At 52.4% G+C, this 16,872-nt stretch overlaps 2 protein-coding genes across 8 annotated transcripts; one reads left to right on the top strand and one right to left on the bottom strand.

Annotated features, from left to right (window-relative positions):
• The first annotated feature begins 52 nt into the window (after positions 1-52).
• Hsd3b7 (hydroxy-delta-5-steroid dehydrogenase, 3 beta- and steroid delta-isomerase 7) lies at positions 53-3,906 on the top strand. 6 transcript variants are annotated; one of them, XM_015491325.2, is made up of 7 exons: positions 53-556; positions 946-1,117; positions 1,353-1,508; positions 1,783-1,891; positions 1,965-2,064; positions 2,245-2,407; positions 2,889-3,906. In XM_015491325.2, the coding sequence occupies exons 2-7, from the start codon at positions 952-954 to the stop codon at positions 3,302-3,304; spliced, it is 1,110 nt and encodes a 369-aa protein (XP_015346811.1). In that variant the 5' UTR covers positions 53-556; positions 946-951; the 3' UTR covers positions 3,305-3,906. The 6 variants fall into 6 exon arrangements, with proteins under 6 accessions (XP_015346811.1, XP_015346814.1, XP_015346812.1 ...); XM_015491328.2 differs by having other exon boundaries at positions 2,338-2,407; XM_015491326.2 differs by having other exon boundaries at positions 2,019-2,064.
• A 111-nt stretch (positions 3,907-4,017) lies between these two features.
• Stx1b (syntaxin 1B) lies at positions 4,018-15,340 on the bottom strand. Of its 2 annotated transcripts, none has more exons than XM_048789817.1 (10): positions 14,465-14,483; positions 14,199-14,273; positions 13,895-13,994; positions 13,732-13,806; positions 10,841-10,914; positions 10,372-10,480; positions 10,115-10,188; positions 7,970-8,107; positions 7,756-7,866; positions 4,018-7,491 (listed from the first exon to the last, which is right to left on the bottom strand). In XM_048789817.1, exons 2-10 carry the CDS (start codon positions 14,217-14,219, stop codon positions 7,411-7,413), a joined length of 783 nt encoding a protein of 260 aa, XP_048645774.1. In that variant the 5' UTR covers positions 14,220-14,273; positions 14,465-14,483; the 3' UTR covers positions 4,018-7,410. The 2 variants fall into 2 exon arrangements, with proteins under 2 accessions (XP_048645774.1, XP_048645773.1); XM_048789816.1 differs by lacking the exon at positions 14,465-14,483 and adding an exon at positions 15,236-15,340 and having other exon boundaries at positions 6,842-7,491.
• Between the last annotated feature and the right edge of the window lie 1,532 nt (positions 15,341-16,872).

Consider the following 16,872-nt stretch of genomic DNA (forward strand, 5'->3'; position numbering starts at 1 on the left):
GAAGTTTGGGGTGGGTAGAGGGCTTTCAGGCAAGAGCCCAGACCTGCAGACCCAGCTGCCATTGCTTTGGATCACCTGACAGGCTGACACAGCCATGCCAGGAATCCCCCACTGAGGCCAGCCAGAGTTGGGCCAAGGTCAGGCCTCCCTGTCCTTCCCAGAACCACAGCTGCTGCTGGGCCTCTGGGCTCCTGGGAGATACAGCAGGAGGGAAGGACTGAGGTCATGCAGTGGGAATGAGGTCACCCTGCTGCTTTGATCCTATGGGCCCCCAAATCCCTCAGCACCCACCCAGCAGGTTCTGGCTTGTCCATCCTCTCTCCCCAAGTACTTCGTTGTAACCAGATGCCGGTGGAGTGCTGAGTGACCACCAGGTGGCACCCTGTGGCAAGAGAGTGAGGGGCAGAGGAGTTGGAGGCTGGGCTAGCCTCCGTTCCTGGAATAGGCCAGGAGGGAGGAGAAGCGAGCGGAAGGAAGACGGTGTGTGGCTGGCCAGCCAGCCCAGGAGACCGCCTCCCCGGTGGCCAGTTTGGGCGCCCTGGGACAGTGGCTGCAGGTAGGCAGAGGTGATACCAGGGTTCAGGCAGCCTTTCCCTGGTTTGAGCCCTTCCCTTGGTCCTGGCCTTTCCCACCTTCCTATACTTTCTCCTTTCCTCCCCTTCCCACCCTTCTTTTTTGTCCCCAAACCTCTCCCCATCCACCTCAATCCCTACCCTTTCTGTGCCCCAGGCCCTTACTCTTTTAGTAACTCAGCAGTTAACAGGATCAGAGGGCAGGTAGCCTGGCTGCTGCCCCCACCACTGCAGCCTCCAGGAGCAGCTCTGCCTCCCCACCCTCTGTCATGGAGCTCTGGTTCACTAGGGTGCCAGGCCCCTTCTAAGAGTAATGAGTAACCGGGGCAGGTAGCAGCAGGCAACTCAGGTGAGCCAAGGTTTCTCCCCACAGCTGGGCATGGCAGAATCTGCACAGGCCCCGAAGCTGGTGTACCTGGTCACAGGTGGCTGTGGCTTCCTGGGGGAGCATGTGGTGCGAATGCTGCTGGAGCGGGAGCCGAGGCTCCGGGAGCTGCGGATCTTTGACCTGCACCTGAGTCCCTGGATAGAAGAGCTGAAGACAGGTGACTACAAGGGGAGGTTGTCTTGAAGAGGGTATGGTCTCCCCCATTCCCTCCCAAACCAGGATACTCCCCTGCTTGGTGGAAAAGATGATGCCTGCTATGCTGTTTGGTCCACACGGATGGGATGAATGAGTCACTTGGAACATGTGGCTCCCAAGGGTGTAGGCTTAACCAAGCAGCTGGCTGATGACCTCGAATCTGACATTGCCTCTGGCCTCCCCGGCTTTTCCACCAGGGCCCGTGCAGGTGACTGCCATCCAGGGGGATGTGACGCAGGCCCAGGAGGTGGCAGCAGCTGTGGCTGGAGCCCATGTGGTCATCCATACAGCTGGGCTGGTGGATGTATTTGGGAGGGCCAGTCCAGAGACCATCCACAAGGTCAACGTGCGGGGTGAGGTGCTCCCCACCTACTCTAATCTTGCATAGGACACTCCCTGGCACATGGCTTGATCTTACCTCTCTGTTCCCCCACCCCATTTGACCTTGACCTCCTTTGATTCTCATGTGACAACCTGTACTATTGAAAGCCCTGCCCCTATGTGATCATTGTTCATCCTGTCCATCCTCACTCCACCTGTTCTGGTTCTCCCTGGACCTGGGGTGGGCAGGGGAAAGATGCAGAGAGGAAGGAAGCCTCAGCTTGGATCCATCTTCTTCCTCCCCAGGCACGCAGAATGTGATCGAGGCTTGTGTACAGACTGGAACTCAGTTCCTGGTGTACACAAGCAGCATGGAAGTTGTGGGACCTAACGTCAAAGGACACCCCTTTTACAGGTGAGCTAAGATTCCCCCATTACTTAAAGAGCCCACTTCCTTAAGCATTGAGTCTTCCTTTTACCCTCACTAGGGGCAATGAGGACACCCCATATGAGGCAGTACACAAGCATCCCTATCCTTGCAGCAAAGCCCTAGCTGAGCGCCTGGTCCTAGAGGCCAATGGAAGGAAGGTAAGCCAAGAGACAGAGATGGGCGTTGGGGGTGCAGCCAGGCCAGCACAGCCTGACTTGCAGGCTGCTTTGCATTCTGCCCTGTGGGCCTCCTATCTCTAGCCTGAGGAGGCTAGTACAAAGGGGAAGCTGCTAGGTCCCAGGTCCTAACAGTGTTTGTCATTTGGCTTTTGCCATCAGGTCCGCGGGGGGCTGCCTCTGGTGACTTGTGCCCTGCGTCCCACCGGTATCTATGGTGAAGGCCATCAGATCATGAGGGATTTCTACCGACAGGGTCTGCGCCTTGGGGGTCGGCTCTTCCGGGCCATCCCAGCCTCTGTGGAGCATGGTCGGGTCTATGTTGGTAAGGACGGGGCTAAGCAGGGGGAGGCCAAGAACAGGGCAGGAGGACCTGCTTTGAAAGTGGGTGGGACCCATGTGGTTCTGGGAGGGGCAGTCTGTGCTCTGACTGGAAAAGGATGGTCTGTTCACAGGCGCAGGTAGATGATGATTATGTAGGCATTGTCTGCATGGACCACAAAGGAAACAGTATCCCTGCTATTAGGGAATGCTGACATAAAAAGCTATAGGCTGAGAAGATTGCAGGCATGGAAGCAGCAGTTCCCCAGGAAAGAGAGGGGTGGCATGTACACAGACCAATCCAAGAGAGCAGTGGCCTGAGGATCTGGGGAAAAAGCAGCCATTCCCAGGCTGTGGTAGAGATATGGGCAGCATCTAAATGGGTCCAAATAAGGAGTGGCTTGTGCATAAGCTGGTCCAGAAAAGCAGCATCTTACGTGATTGCAAGAGCCCTTGGAGGCATAGCCACTTCCCCTCACTGGCAGGCAATGTAGCCTGGATGCATGTGCTGGTGGCCCGGGAGCTGGAGCAGCAGGCAGCACTCATAGGCGGCCAAGTGTACTTCTGCTATGACAAGTCACCCTATAAGAGCTATGAAGACTTCAACATGGAGTTCCTGGGTCCCTGTGGATTGCGTCTGGTGGGCACCCGCCCACTGCTGCCCTACTGGCTGCTAGTGCTTCTAGCTGCCCTCAATGCCCTGCTGCAATGGTTGCTGCGCCCACTGCTACTCTATGCACCCCTGCTGAACCCCTACACACTGGCTGTGGCCAACACTACCTTCACTGTCAGCACCAACAAGGCACAGCGCCATTTTGGCTATGAGCCCCTGTTCTCATGGGAGGACAGCAGAACCCGCACCATTCTCTGGGTGCAGGCCATGGAGGGTACAGCCCAGTGATGGTGGGGCTGGGGCCTGGGGGCCATCATGGCATATCCACCCAGGTCTTGAGCCCTCACACACTGGATGGGATGGAATGGCTGGATTCCAGAGCTGGAAGCTCTGGTGCCATCTAGCTGTCCCAGAGCCCTCCACATTTTATGGCTACAAACTCTTGAGTCTGGGTTGTGTTCTAATGCTTGGTTCCAAGTTTCAGGGCAGGGTTTTCTTCATTCTCAACCCAGGCCTGCTGGATGTTTAGCAAAAAACTGATTTCCAGATGTTCTCACTATGCCATCCCACTTCTGATTCTCAAGCACGAAGTGGCCAAGGTTCTAAAGACTGACACCCAAGTGCCTCTGGACTAGGTTCAGATTGAAGAGACTTCTCTGGTTTCTCCCTCCACCTTTGTCCTCAGGGCATTATCTTCCCATTATTTAAAATAATATATCACCTTTAGACATTTTCTTAATTCCCCTCAATGAAAGCCGAGAAAAATCAGTGTTTTTTCACTTCTTATCCCTCCTCCCAAATTGAGATCTTGCAATATTATTAGCTCTCTGCCTGAGGATATCTCAGTAATGTTGTACCTTGCCAAGCCCTGTATTAAAATCCTTGTCCAAGCCTGTGTCATCAGTCTGTCCAGCAACTCTGCCACCCACTACCCCAACAAGTTTCCCCTCCCCACGGCGCCAGTCCCATGTGGGGACAGAAGGAAGTGAGCACACAGCACGCCCGCTGTTGGATTGGTTGCTATTTCTCCCATCCCACGGGGCCCGGCCCGGCCCGGGAGGGGGGTTGGGGGGCTCTGGGGACAGGACATGCAGGGCTGGGGGGTAGAATTTCCTGTATTTTATCCATTTGCAACTTGGTCACCAATAGAGAGAAATGAGACTGAGGGCTAACAGGAGAGGGTAGCCTGGCTCTGGGCCCCCAGCCAGGCCCCAAGAGTCCTGTCCCCTCTAGAGAGGGAAGGGAGAGAGCTCTAGAAACCAACGGAGAAACAGAGAAGGGGGCAGGGGCTCATGTCAGCAAACACAGCTACATCACGTGACACGCCAGCGACACAGAAACACACGCCAACGCACACAGCTGCACAGCGGGCAGGGGGCAGGTGGGAGAGAAGGGAGCCGGGGGCCACCCATCTTGTCCTCTGCGGGGCGGGCTGGGGGGGGCAGGGCAAATGCATAGAACACATCATGTGTACACGCTCAAGGCGTGGCATGAGCGTGCGACGACCCACGGGCACATGGGATGAACACGCAGTGTGCTTCATGAGAGGCCAGGATGGGGAATAAGGGAGGGAAAGCACTGAGCCCTGGCCAGGCCTGGGACCACCCACGGGGCACATGGCTTGATGGCTGTAGATGCATGGAGTGTGGGCAGCACACACTTGTCTGAGAACATGCAAAAAATTCCAACCCCTAGACAACACTCGGACACACATAGACAGCAGCCAACAAGCAAACCTATCATATAATGTGTGGGACTTTTAGAAAGCTAGGGCACAGCAGAACCTCAGGGATCCCCTGGTCCACCTGAGGCCCAGAGATGGGCAGCTGTGAGCCTAATGCTATTCAAAGAGGCAGGAGCAGCACTCCAGCCTCAGCTCCACCCTTCTGGTGAACTTCAAAGCTGTGGGGCTTCTGGAAACACCTGGGCTGAAAGGGGGTCCTGGCTGGGAAGCAGGAAGGAAGAAGGGGGCTGGATGCTGGGATCAGCTCTGACATCTCCATAGAAGCCTGGGATGGGAGCAGAAGGGCTGCAGTCAGACTCCGGGCAGACTTCCTGTCCTGTAGAAGGGCATTCTGGGAATGGACAAGCAAGCTCCCTTCCTCAGGACAGCTGATCTGGGGTTTACATACATGTGGCCATATTGACACAGACACACCCAGGATGGGCAGAACCTAAACAGTGAGGTAGGGAAGAGGTTGGCTGTCTGAGTTTGAGGGTGGGGGGGGCGCTGGGAAGGATGTGTTCTGGGAGGTCACATTTGCATGGGCTCTCATACAAACACGCAAACATTCACACTTTGCATGATGTGGTAACCTGCAGTCTACACACATAAACCAGAGTCCTTCAGCTAGTACACAGGTATGCCCCACCCCAGGGCAGGGCAGATTCATGTACTTTGTATGTTCAGCCTATTTGTTCCTGGGCCATTGGGAGGGGGTGGGTTTCCAACACTGTCCTTTCCCTGTCTACCCTCTACTATCACCAAATACAAAACCCACCAACTATGCATATGCTATCTACACCACAAAGAAGAAATTAACCCTTTCCTCACCATCAGAAAACCAAGTCTACATCCCTCAATCTTACCCCTGGTGTGGGGAATGGCCATTGATGATATTTCAGCAGGAGAGGTGTCTAGGAGATGGGGCCCAGGACTTAACCCACACTGGCCACTCCAGTAAATCTGAAATCAACAGTTGCCCAAACCCAAGTTTCCTGAGGAAGAGCCCAGAGCATAGGATAGGATAGTGAAGACAAATGCTTCTCCCAGGTTCAAGGGGGGTGTGGAAGAGGCAGGAAGGGTCAATGCCCTGATTTTCCATCTGACTGAGGGCAGCTCTTGACATCTCACCTCATCAGTAACATCCCTACAAATGTCTTTCTGGGAGGCATTTGTGTAAAAATGGGTACAGACCTGAAGGGACACCATGCCAACATCAGCATGCATGGGTGCCCCAGTATACATGTTGTGCCTGGGTGTGGCTACCTTCCTGGGACCTCTTCAGCCTTGGTATGTGTGAGTACATTGAGCTGTCACAGATTCAGGCCTGTCCCTGGGCAGAGACACAGAGAAAGATAAGGATCTGGGTATGTGTGCACAGGGGCCCTGAGGTTGGGCAGGGCAATGTGGATATAGCAGTGTGTGCAGCCACATTGGTCAGCAGCTCTGCAAAGAGGGAGGGGGACAAATAAATCTGGATAAACAAACAGGAATAGGGCACGTGTCCTTAAAAACAAACAAGTGTATGTGTGTGTACACAGGGGACAGAAACACACTATGTAGAAAGCCCCTAAACAGACATGTATGCACACACACACACACACACACACCCTCACACACTGTATTCCAGGTAGCATAGAAATATAGATATCTGTACCCACCCAAAAAGGTGTCCAGTCCATGATGTGGAGGGCTCTAAGAAAACTTATCAATACTTCAGACAAGACAGATGTATGCACACGCATACACACGTACCTCCTATCACCTATTGGGGAAAATGCGTGTCTATGTAGGCCAAGCTAGGTCATTTACAAGTATATACTTCCATTCACCTCTGGGGATCTCCAAAGCCCACAACACACACACACACACACACAAACACACACACACACAAACACACACACACATACACACGCACATACACCCTCCCTGGGGCACACAGCAGCCCGTGGGGTGTCTAAGCCAGGAGGGTTTGTTCTAATCACGTGGAGTGTCTGCCATGGCCCATGTGTCTCTGGGCCTCCCTGAATCCTTTGAGAATGTAGAACATCTGCACACACACACACTACCCGCCTCATTTGTAGCAGACGGGGGAGGAGGTGTCAGTGGAGGAATTGCTGTTGCATTAGGTTCAAACACTCAAACACAAAATTCCATGTACACAAACTGTGTGTCTACAAATCTGTGGCCACACACATACCCACACACACACACACACACACCTATTCACTGAAGACAAACCAGGGTGTGGTGGGCTGCTATGTTGTACTCAGGAACAGTCTACACAACAACCCAGGTGAAGGGGAAGATCAGACCACACACAGACTCAAGGTGGGGGCAAGAGGGGTGATTCGTGATTCGGTGCATCTACACATCTACACATGTACACACACGCTGGGGTGTCCACACGTCTCGAGCATGTGCCGGCGGCATGCATGTTGGTGTGCATGTGTGATCACGCCTGCTGCTATCTACGTGCGGGGGCAGGGGGTGGTCCAGGGCAGGGTGAGGCCCAGGAACTCCAGGGTCTGCCGTGGGTGGAGGAGGGAGTGGGGTTGCCTGGGTCTGTTCTGGGGGTGAGCTCGGAGCAGGGGATGGAGTGAAAGGGGTGATGGGGGTATTGCTCCCAATGTGGTGGGGGAAGGGTCTGGGAGAGATAGGGGTGAGGGGCCTACAATCCCAGCGTCCCCCCAATGGATGACGCCAAGACCACCCCCAGCACCACACAGCAAATGATGATCATGATTTTCTTCTGCAGGTAGAAAGATGAGAGAAAGAGTGAAAGACAGAAACAGAGTGATAGAGAAGGAGACAAACCAACAGACAGATGGGGGAGAAGACGGGGGAGGAGGGTGAAAGGGAAAAGGGGAGAAAAAACAGAAATAGGAAGAGGTCAGAGCCAGAGATAAGGCCTCTCACCCGATTTCAACACTCACCTCAGCCTTGGCCTGAGCCCAGCCCCACCCACCAGGCTCCTGGTCTCCCTGCCCCCATCAGGCCACCTGCCCTGGCTCACCCTCCGAGCCTTGCTCTGATATTTCACAGCTTTCTTGGTGTCGGACACAGCTCGCTCCACATAGTCCACGGAATGTTCCACGTTGTACTCGATGCGGTCAATCATCTCCCCCTGCAGACAGAGGAAGTGTGCACAGGGAGAAATGGGGGCTGGGCTGGGAGACAGAACCTCGGGGACCAGGGCAGCTCCTGGGGTGGCATGGCAGAGCCAGTACCTGGCTTTCCACAAGCATGGCCATGTCCACGAACATGTCGTGCAGCTCGCGGATGCTGGTTTCCAGTTTGATGATCTCATTGTGCCTCGTCTCAATCTCGTTCAGTGCCTGCTTTGTCATCTGCGAGTCCATTTTGATCTAGGACCATGGGAGTTAGGGAAGAACTGCAATTACCCTTTGCCCCCGTAAGAGCTTCGATTCAGCAACCAGAGTGTCTAGGTTCAAAACTGAATGTCATTTACTAGCTGTAACCTTGGGCAAATTTAACCTCTCTGGGCCTTGGTTTTCCCACCTAGAAAACATGGATCCTAACAGCGCCTGCCTCACTAGGCTGCTGTGAAAATTGAGCGAGTTAATATGTAGTATATCAGGGGCTGGGACGTGGCTCAGTGGTAGTGTTTGCATAGCATGCATGAAGCCTTGAACCCAGGGCTTCAGGCATGCTACGCAAAAACTGATAACCCTGCCCAATCCCTTGGCCACGCCCCGCGCCTCTGGTTGGCTCTGGACCTCCAGCACCCAACCCGCCCAGCTGCAGCTAGGTCGCCTCTAGAGCACCACTAAATAAATAAATCATAAATAAAACATAAATCTTACTTTTAAAAAAATCAGTATATCAGTTGGAATATCTGGCACTAAAAAGAAATTTTGTTTGATTATAAGAAATAAGACTTGTCCAGAGCCCACCACCTTGCCCAGGAGCCTCCTCTAACACACACACCAGGGAAGGAAGCCCAGGGAAGAAAGATGTCAAAGGCAGCAGGTGAGAAAGTGGCCCAGATGAGAAGGCAGTGTGCCCACAAGTTGCCTAGAGCCTGCATGAGATGAGGCAGGGGATAAATAATAGCAAAATGTACTACAGTCCTTGAAATTCAAGTCATGGGGAGAGACTCCAATTCACAGTCGATCTCCCCTGCCCCAAAATTCCTGGCTTGAGCTGGTCTACCACTAACTTGCCAAAATTTAGACCATGTTAAGCTACTCCTTTTCTCTAAAGCCTTCAGGACTCCCCACTACCTCAGCCTACACACCTTTATTTTGAGAGTCAAGGCCCATTCTCCCTTTTAGCACACACTCTTGCTCATCCTATAAGAATCAAAATCACCCAGTAGCTGTTTGGTAAATTGTCTCCTCTTCCTGTTTTTTTGCTTTGTTTCGTTTTGTTTTTTCAGAGTTTTCTCTTTGCCTATTTCCCCCTGTCCAAAATCTCCTTGCTTCTTGAGAGACTGCTTAATATCACCGCGCCCAGGAAGTCCTCCACAACCCTCAGCCCAGGTCCTGACCACCCTGCTTTATAATGATGGGTTTCTATTGTAACGATGGTGGGCCAGTTGGCAGGGTCAGCTCTTGTCCATTGAAATGACCCCCTTGGAACTGTCCACCAGGTTTCCTCCATTCTCATACAGACAGATGGCCTGGCTGCAGGTGTTTGGAGAGAAGGAGCTAAATGGCCCACAATCAATTTGCCCAAAGTAAATTCAACAAAGACCAATTATCCAAATAACAACTTACTGAAAACTATTAAGACAATCACAGTGCATACTTTAAAGCTGGTAGAGAACCATTACTCAGACCACTCGCCTTCAGAAGCAAAAATAGGACTGGGTAGGCCAGGAAAAAAAATCCATAAGGAAAAAGAATTGCGGTTAGGGGAAAACTCAATCGGTCACATATAAAACAAGGAAAGGGCAGTGTGCAAAACTTAAGCAAAACTAAAACTTATGTTTTAAAAATCTTCAAAATGTTCACAAATGCACCATATGGTGAATGACATGCTTCAGGTGGGGAGCATGTAGTAGATCTGAGTAGTGGAGAGTCCTGACTCTCATACTAGACGGTGGAGTCAAATCTTTCTGAGCTGGTTTTCCTCATCTAGGCCCCCCTGAGAGTTGTGGAGAGGATGAAATGAGTTAGTAAATGTAAATGTGTAAAATGCTTAGAACAATGCCTGGCACGCTATTGTTTGCCAATTTTATGGGGATGCCTTCCTGCCCTGCCCCCACGGAATTCCCCAGTTCCTCGTCCAGTCTGCCCACTGCTAGTTAGTTATTCCAGGGTGGACTTAGGACCTAGATCCAACCTGAACTTGGGGAGGAGAGGCAAAGGATTTCCAAAAACAGACTCCGCCCCCACCCGGGGGCTCACATCATCCGTGAAGATGGCCAGTTTCCCGCTCTCCAGCATGTCTTCCAGTTCTTCATTGGTCGTGGTCCTGCCGGCTGTGGGGAGAACCGACTATCATCTGCTCAGGGACGGGGCCCTGAAGTGGTGGGGGATGGGGCAGGGACCCGGGAGTCCACCCTCCCGGCCAGCTTGAGTCAGGCGCCCCCCTCCACAGAGAGGAAGGGCCTGGAAGGGCGCTTGGGCAGCCGCGGGAAGTTTAGGGCAAAGGGCACACGCACTGATCTCCAGCTGTCGCTGGATCCGGTCCTTGCAGCGGTCCCGATACTTGGACTGGGTCGCGTTATATTCGGTCATTACCTCCACAAACTTCCGGGAGAGCGTCGAGTGCTGGGGTGGGTGTGGGGGGACAGACACAGGGAGTCAGGGAGCCCAGAGGGAAGCAGCACGTGGACGTTTGAGGGGGGAATGGCCTCAATTAGTTTATGGGTCTCTCTTCAACTCGGGCCGCGACCTAATGCCTCACAAATCCAGTCCCTTATTACCTCAAGGGGTATCTCCACCCTAAACCAGCGGGTGACCCCCAAAGTGGCTGGGTTACGCCCACCTCTATAACTCTGCCCAATCCCTTGGCCACGCCCCGCGCCTCCGGTCGGCTCTGGACCTCCAGCACCCAACCCGCCCAGCTCCAGCTAGGTCGCCTCTCGAGCCAGATCCAGGTGCCGCGCCATCTGGGCCACTGACTCCTACCTGGGTCTTGCGGATGCGCAGGTCCGCGGAGGAACGGTTCAGTCCCTCCTCTTGTTCGATGCTTTGCTCGATCGCTGAGAGAGAGAGAGAGAGAGAGAGAGAGAGAGAGAGAGAGAGAACGAGAGAACACACACAGTGAGGCACAGGAAACCTGGGGCATATGGATCCCGGGTTTATGAAGGATCGACACCGGGGAGCAGGCTCCAGGCCTGGGAAGATATGTCATGCCCATGGCGAGGGCGGGCAGTAGAGAATCCAGGGTGAGGGGCAGCCCAGCAAAATGCACAGGTGTTTGTGGGGTTCCTGAAGGCAGGTAGATGGGAAAGTTGAGGGTCAAAAGGCCACCAATTAGAAGGGGGCTATTTGTCTAGTGGAAGAATCAGGTCTTGGAAAGTGCCTGGCTGTAGCTCCTGCCCAACCCCATGAGGGGATGTGGACCCAGTTCACTCAAGAAGGGTCCCACTAGTGAGGAACTCTCCATTTCTCTGGACAGGGGCAGAAACATACCTTGTGGTTTTAGTTCTTTTCATTGGGGTGTTTTGTTTGTTTTGTTTTTTGGTACTGGGGAGTGCGTGAGCCCAGGGGCACTTTACCACAGAGCCACATCCCCAGCCCTTGTTCCTATTTTATTGAGAGACAGGGTCTCTCTGAGTTGCTTAGGGTCTCACTGAGTTGCTTAGGGCCTGGCTAAGTTCCTAAGGCTTGCTTTGAGAACCTCCTGTCTCAGCCTCTCCAGCTTCTGGGATTCCAGGCCTGTGCCACCTTGTCCAGCTCTTGTTTTGGTTTTGAAACAATGTTTCATTAAGTTGTCCAGGCCAGCCTGGAACTTCTGGGCTCAAGCCATCCCTTCTGCCTCAGCTTCCTAAGTAGCTGGGCAAGTCACCACACCTGGGTCCCCTGTGATTTTTTTTGGTGGAAGGCAGACACTTCCAGGTAGGTGGGGTTCTAGCAGCCACCCTTTCCTTGAAGAATTCTAGGGCAAACAGATGGATGCTTCAACAGAAAAACAGCCCTCCCCCTGCTCTTTGAGGTGATCCCTGTCCTGGGAGTTTCCACTTCTAAAGGATGTTCTGGGAAAGCGCACAGATTAACTGGGATTCCTGCTTCTGGATCGTGCACTCCTGACACTATCATTCAGATTTTTTTAAAAAGGAGCCTGCGGTAAGATCTACTTTAGTAAGATCAGAAAATGCAGCAGGAATGAATCACCAAGCCTTCTCAGACCTCACAGGGCCTCCAGGCCATTCCTGAGAACATCACTTCTCTGTTTTGCTGGCAGCAGGGAAGGTATGGGGCTGGATGACACCCCAAGGATCCCCTGCCAGCAATAGCAGGCACAGTGACTGAGTGATAGTTCTGGCCCAGCTGATTCAGGAAAATCACAGGAACACATATCAAGGGATACTGGAATCTGCTGTCCCAGCTTGGGGCCCTGTTGTCAGCTTTAGGGTTGGAGCCAAGTTGGGATGGAGGGGTCTTTTACTGTAGGTCACTGATCATGCTTCAAACTAGAAAATGAGTCAAAGGGATGAAACAGCTCTTTCAAGGTCACACTTAGGGCCTCAGTTCATGTCTCCAACAAGAGATCAGAGGAGATGAGAATCTTCTCTTTTTTTCTGGAGATATGGAGGGTCAGCTTCTTAAACCACTGCCTCTCTTATTTCTGGGTCTATTCATGAACCTTGAATCTGAGAGCTCTCCTCCGGGTCTTCTGAAGAACATTCAAGGTCGGAGCTCAATGAGCACAAAGAAATCATTGAGCTCAGGGGTTTTAAGCTACGATCCAGGAGGAACAGAGCTTTTGAGAAGGAACCCCAGGGGCTATTGCAGAGACTGAAGGTAGAGCCTCCCAAACCCAATTCAGGTAGAGCAATCTTTTATATGTTTCACATGTTGAGGGGTTTTTGTAAGATTTCATTAGAAGAAAAAGATTTTTATGCTAAAAAGAGAAAAGGAAAGAAAAAGAAGGCAGTTTTGAAATTGGTGTAATTTCTCTTAGTATACCCATGAGCAAGCTGAGAGGGAGGAACTTGTCCAGAGTGAGTTAGAGTGGAAGCTGGATTCCCTCTGCCTGGCTTGGCTCTTAATGTGACCCTGGGTTAGGGCATTTTCCATTCCAACACACTCACCCGAGTGCAAAGGGCTTGATTTTATGAATCAGCACCAGAGATTCACATATGGCCTCCCCTTGAGTCCGGGAGGACTTGGGGTTTCTGTCCCTGGGACCAAGGTCAGCACTGTCAGGCCAGATATCTCATAAAGTTCCTTTCCCCAAAGACTGAGACATTAGAGGTGCTTGGCAAATATTTCTGATGCTGAATTACTATGAGCACACAAATTACCATCCCGGTACCTCTGCTATTCCCCTGGCACCAGCAGACAAGGAGGTTCCCAACCCACAGTGCTTTGGGAGAAGGTGGTTATTACCAGCACCCAAGTCCTTAAATTGGAGTGAATACATGAGCATTTGGCAAGTCCCTCCTGAAAGCTTGCCAGCCCACACAGTCCAATCTGTCCTGAGCAGAGGATACCAATTCAGAAGCATTTGCTGAGCCCACCTGCTGGGTGCTCAGTGATAAGCTAGGGACCCGTTCAGGAGGAATGAGGACTTAGCAACACCAAAGCCGCTTGGAAGATTCCATTTTTCTGATGGACTTTTATGCAGAGCTCAGATGCAATTTAAACAGGAACCTTTCCTCTCCCTTATTTTCCTCTCAAGTGTTTTTCTCCAAAGAATCTGGATCAAGTGGGCCAAACCAGGCTTGGGTGCTTTCTCACCATTCAGGAATCTAGCTCCTGGAAGTCTGTGGACATTCCTTAGAAAAGGCTAGTTTTGTCCAATGGAGGACAGAGTTCTTTTTTTCCCCTAGTAATGGGACTGCATTCCTCACCTTTCAACTTGGACCGAACCTTGTTGGCCGTCTTCTTGATGTCTGCAGTGAGGTCCTCCAGTTCCTGTTTGGTCTCTGAGGGGAGGGTGAGGAGGGTAAGTGAGAAGTCTGGGTGGGACCCCAGGCCCTCCCCCTACCACTGACACCTGGTGGTGGCACTCACTCTCATCTGGGTTGGGGGCAGCCAGGATGGCACTGTGCTGTTTTTTCACCTGCTCTACATCTTCCGACAGTTTCTCAATGCAGCCTCGGATCTCTTCCACCTGGAGCAGAAAAATCGGTGATACCCAGTCAAGTTGTTGGGCCACATGAGGGGATCCAGGGTAATCAGCCAGGGCAGGAAATAGGCCGGACACAGATGGATTGATAAAAGGCCAGTGAGAGTGAAGAATAGAGAAAGGGGGGTGCTCAGAAAATGGCTGGCGAAGGGCTAGGTTCTGGGTCTGGGGCCACTGGGGACTCATCACCTGTTCAAAGAACTCATCCATAAAGTGGTCCCGATCCACGTGGACGACCTCCTCCTCATCATCACTGTCTTTTGCCTGCAAGGCAAAGGAAGGCTGAATCCGTGAGCTGTCCCTATCTTGGTCCCCCAGGCTGGCTCTCTGGCTCTCTGGCCCTCTTCCCACGACACATTTATAGATATTCCAAGCTCAGAAAAGAGGTTTTGGGAGGGGTCCTAAGTAGGGGAGACGGCAAGGGCACCAAAAGGGGGAATGAGCACCTGATATACCTTGTGGAATAAGGTTCTGGAGACCAGGGTAGCTGATAACTCAAAGGACACCTTGGAGGGAATTAGCAAAAGGCAGGTGGATGTGGCCTTATGGGTACCTGGAATCAGATGGTATTCAGGGCTGCTGCTACTGACCAATCAGTATGAACGTATTTCAATATTTTAACAACCAGCTAAATGTCAGCCTTGCAATAATTGGCTCTGGGATCCAAGAGGGACTCTAGAATGGTGTCCCAGGAGCCTGAGTGTCCCTGACATCCCCAGCAGTGCCTGCCCAGGCCTCACTTTACTCCGCTACTATTTCCCCCCTGCCCCCACCTGACCAGCCATGTCCCCTGTGCAAGGTCACTTCACTGTTAGCAGCAGGCGCCAAGCATGGTGAGGCCCAGTGAAGGCTGGGTGAGATGCAGGCAGCGCCCAGACCTCCCTAGTTCCCTGCAGCTCCCCCCAGCACTCTCACTCCCCCCTCAGCCTACTCTTTTTCATGTATTCACTCTCTTTTATCCAACCCCTTCCAACTGCACACCCACCTCCTCTCACTGGCTTGGATTTCCCAGTCGAAACCTGCAGCTGCTCAGCCCTCCACCCTCAGGGCTCAGAGACACAAAGGGATTCACCCACCCACACCACCATCGCCACCAACAGACAGACCAGTGACACAGACAGAAGTGCACACAGAAATAGGCCCCCGACACCCACGTGGAGACACGCTGTCATGTTGAAGCTCACCCGCACACAGACCCAAGCAAAGTTGCACGTGAACACACAGACCTTCAGGCGGGCCGTGCCCCTGGAGACATTGAGGAGGGCCCTGGAGGTTTGTTCTCCCAGCCTCTCTGAACCTTGGGTTTGCACATTCATTTAGAGCTAGGCAAAGGGCACAGGGAGGGCTCCCCAGGGCTCTCCACTCCTGACTCCAGCTCTTCTCTGCTTGGGACAGAGGTCTGAGGGTAAAATCTGAGCCCATCAAGCTTAATTGTGTCTGGAGCTCTAATCAGCCCCAGTGGAAATTTCAACAGAGTTCATCCTGATTTCTAGAAAGACTCTAGCCAGAGTTCGGACAGAAGTTCATTTGGAGCCTGAATGAAATCAAGACAGGATCCAAAGGGAATCTAAAGAGAAGAGCTAACAGGGTCCGAGTAGAATGCAGACAGGCCCTCGCAGAAACCAGACAGGCTCAGACCAAACTAGGCTAGGCTCAGACAGATCCCAGACAGCTCAGATCGAACCGAGACAGGGCCAGATGGGACCTCGATGCAACCCAGACAGCCGAGAGAGCTTGGAATCCGCAGATTCCCGACAGCATGGGAAAGAGCCCGCACAGCCCAGGGGAGCCCTCCCACTGGACGCCCCCAAAGCTGCCCCAGTCTCCTGCCTAAGTCCTGCCCCAACTGAATTTGAGGGATTCTCCACACAGACTCCAGGCCCACACCAAGTCAGAACACATGTCAGACACTTCAAGACAACACCAAATATCTACCTAGAGAGGTGGGTGCCTCTGTCACAGCTGCCCCCAGAAGGAGGAGTGGCACAGGTGGATCTTGGGAACCCTGATAAGACTTGTGGCTTCTCAAGCCTCCACCCCAGACAGACATTGGCCCTGAGAGGTTCTGGGATGTGGGGCTTATCTCTGAGGACCTGCTGGTCTCCCATGATAGTTTCTAACATCTCAGTCCTCAGAACCCAACTACCCTATGAGGCCTCCTTCCCCTAAGAGCCAAGAGCCTTGCTCTGCCCCTTCTGTTTCTGCACACTCACTCAGCCTTCGCCCTACCTCACAGGGGTCAGGACATCCTCACTAGCCTTAGTATCTGGGAACTTTCCTGTTCTGTCTTTCCCTTTCCCATGCCAACTTTAGGAAGTCCTTCCTAAAGTCTAATTTCACTCTCTCTTCCTGTTCTCAGAACCACTTCCCTTAGATGCTTCCTAGAGTATCTTGGGCTACCTGTTTACTTGCCCTTGAGAGAGGAAGAAAGGTGGAAGGGTGCAAATATGATTTATTTGGAATAATAATTATGAAGAGAGCTAAGAGTTAATAATCCTTCCTCTGCATTTATAAACACTTTTACACCCATAATCACTTTTGATCCTCACCATCATAGCTAGTCCTGTGAGAAAGCTGAGCAAACATCATTATCCCCATTTCACAGATGAGGGAACAGGAAGTCACAGAGGGGAAAAGGAGAGTGATTTGCCCAAGGGCTAAACAGGACCAGGACCTGCCTCCTCCCAAGACCTCATCTAAGGCTCCAGGTCCGGTTCCCCACTCAGTGACTGTCACCAGCTCTTTCTCCTCTCAGGTCAGCTCCTGCTAAGGCCCACTCTGGGTAAAAGTCTCTGTGTCCTGAAAAACCTAACAAAATGTTATCATTTGACAGTAACTTCTGTATAAGTCTTACACTCTAGTT

This window comes from Marmota marmota, unplaced genomic scaffold (genome assembly GCF_001458135.2).
Source record: "Marmota marmota marmota unplaced genomic scaffold, marMar, whole genome shotgun sequence".
NCBI lineage: Eukaryota > Metazoa > Chordata > Mammalia > Rodentia > Sciuridae > Marmota > Marmota marmota.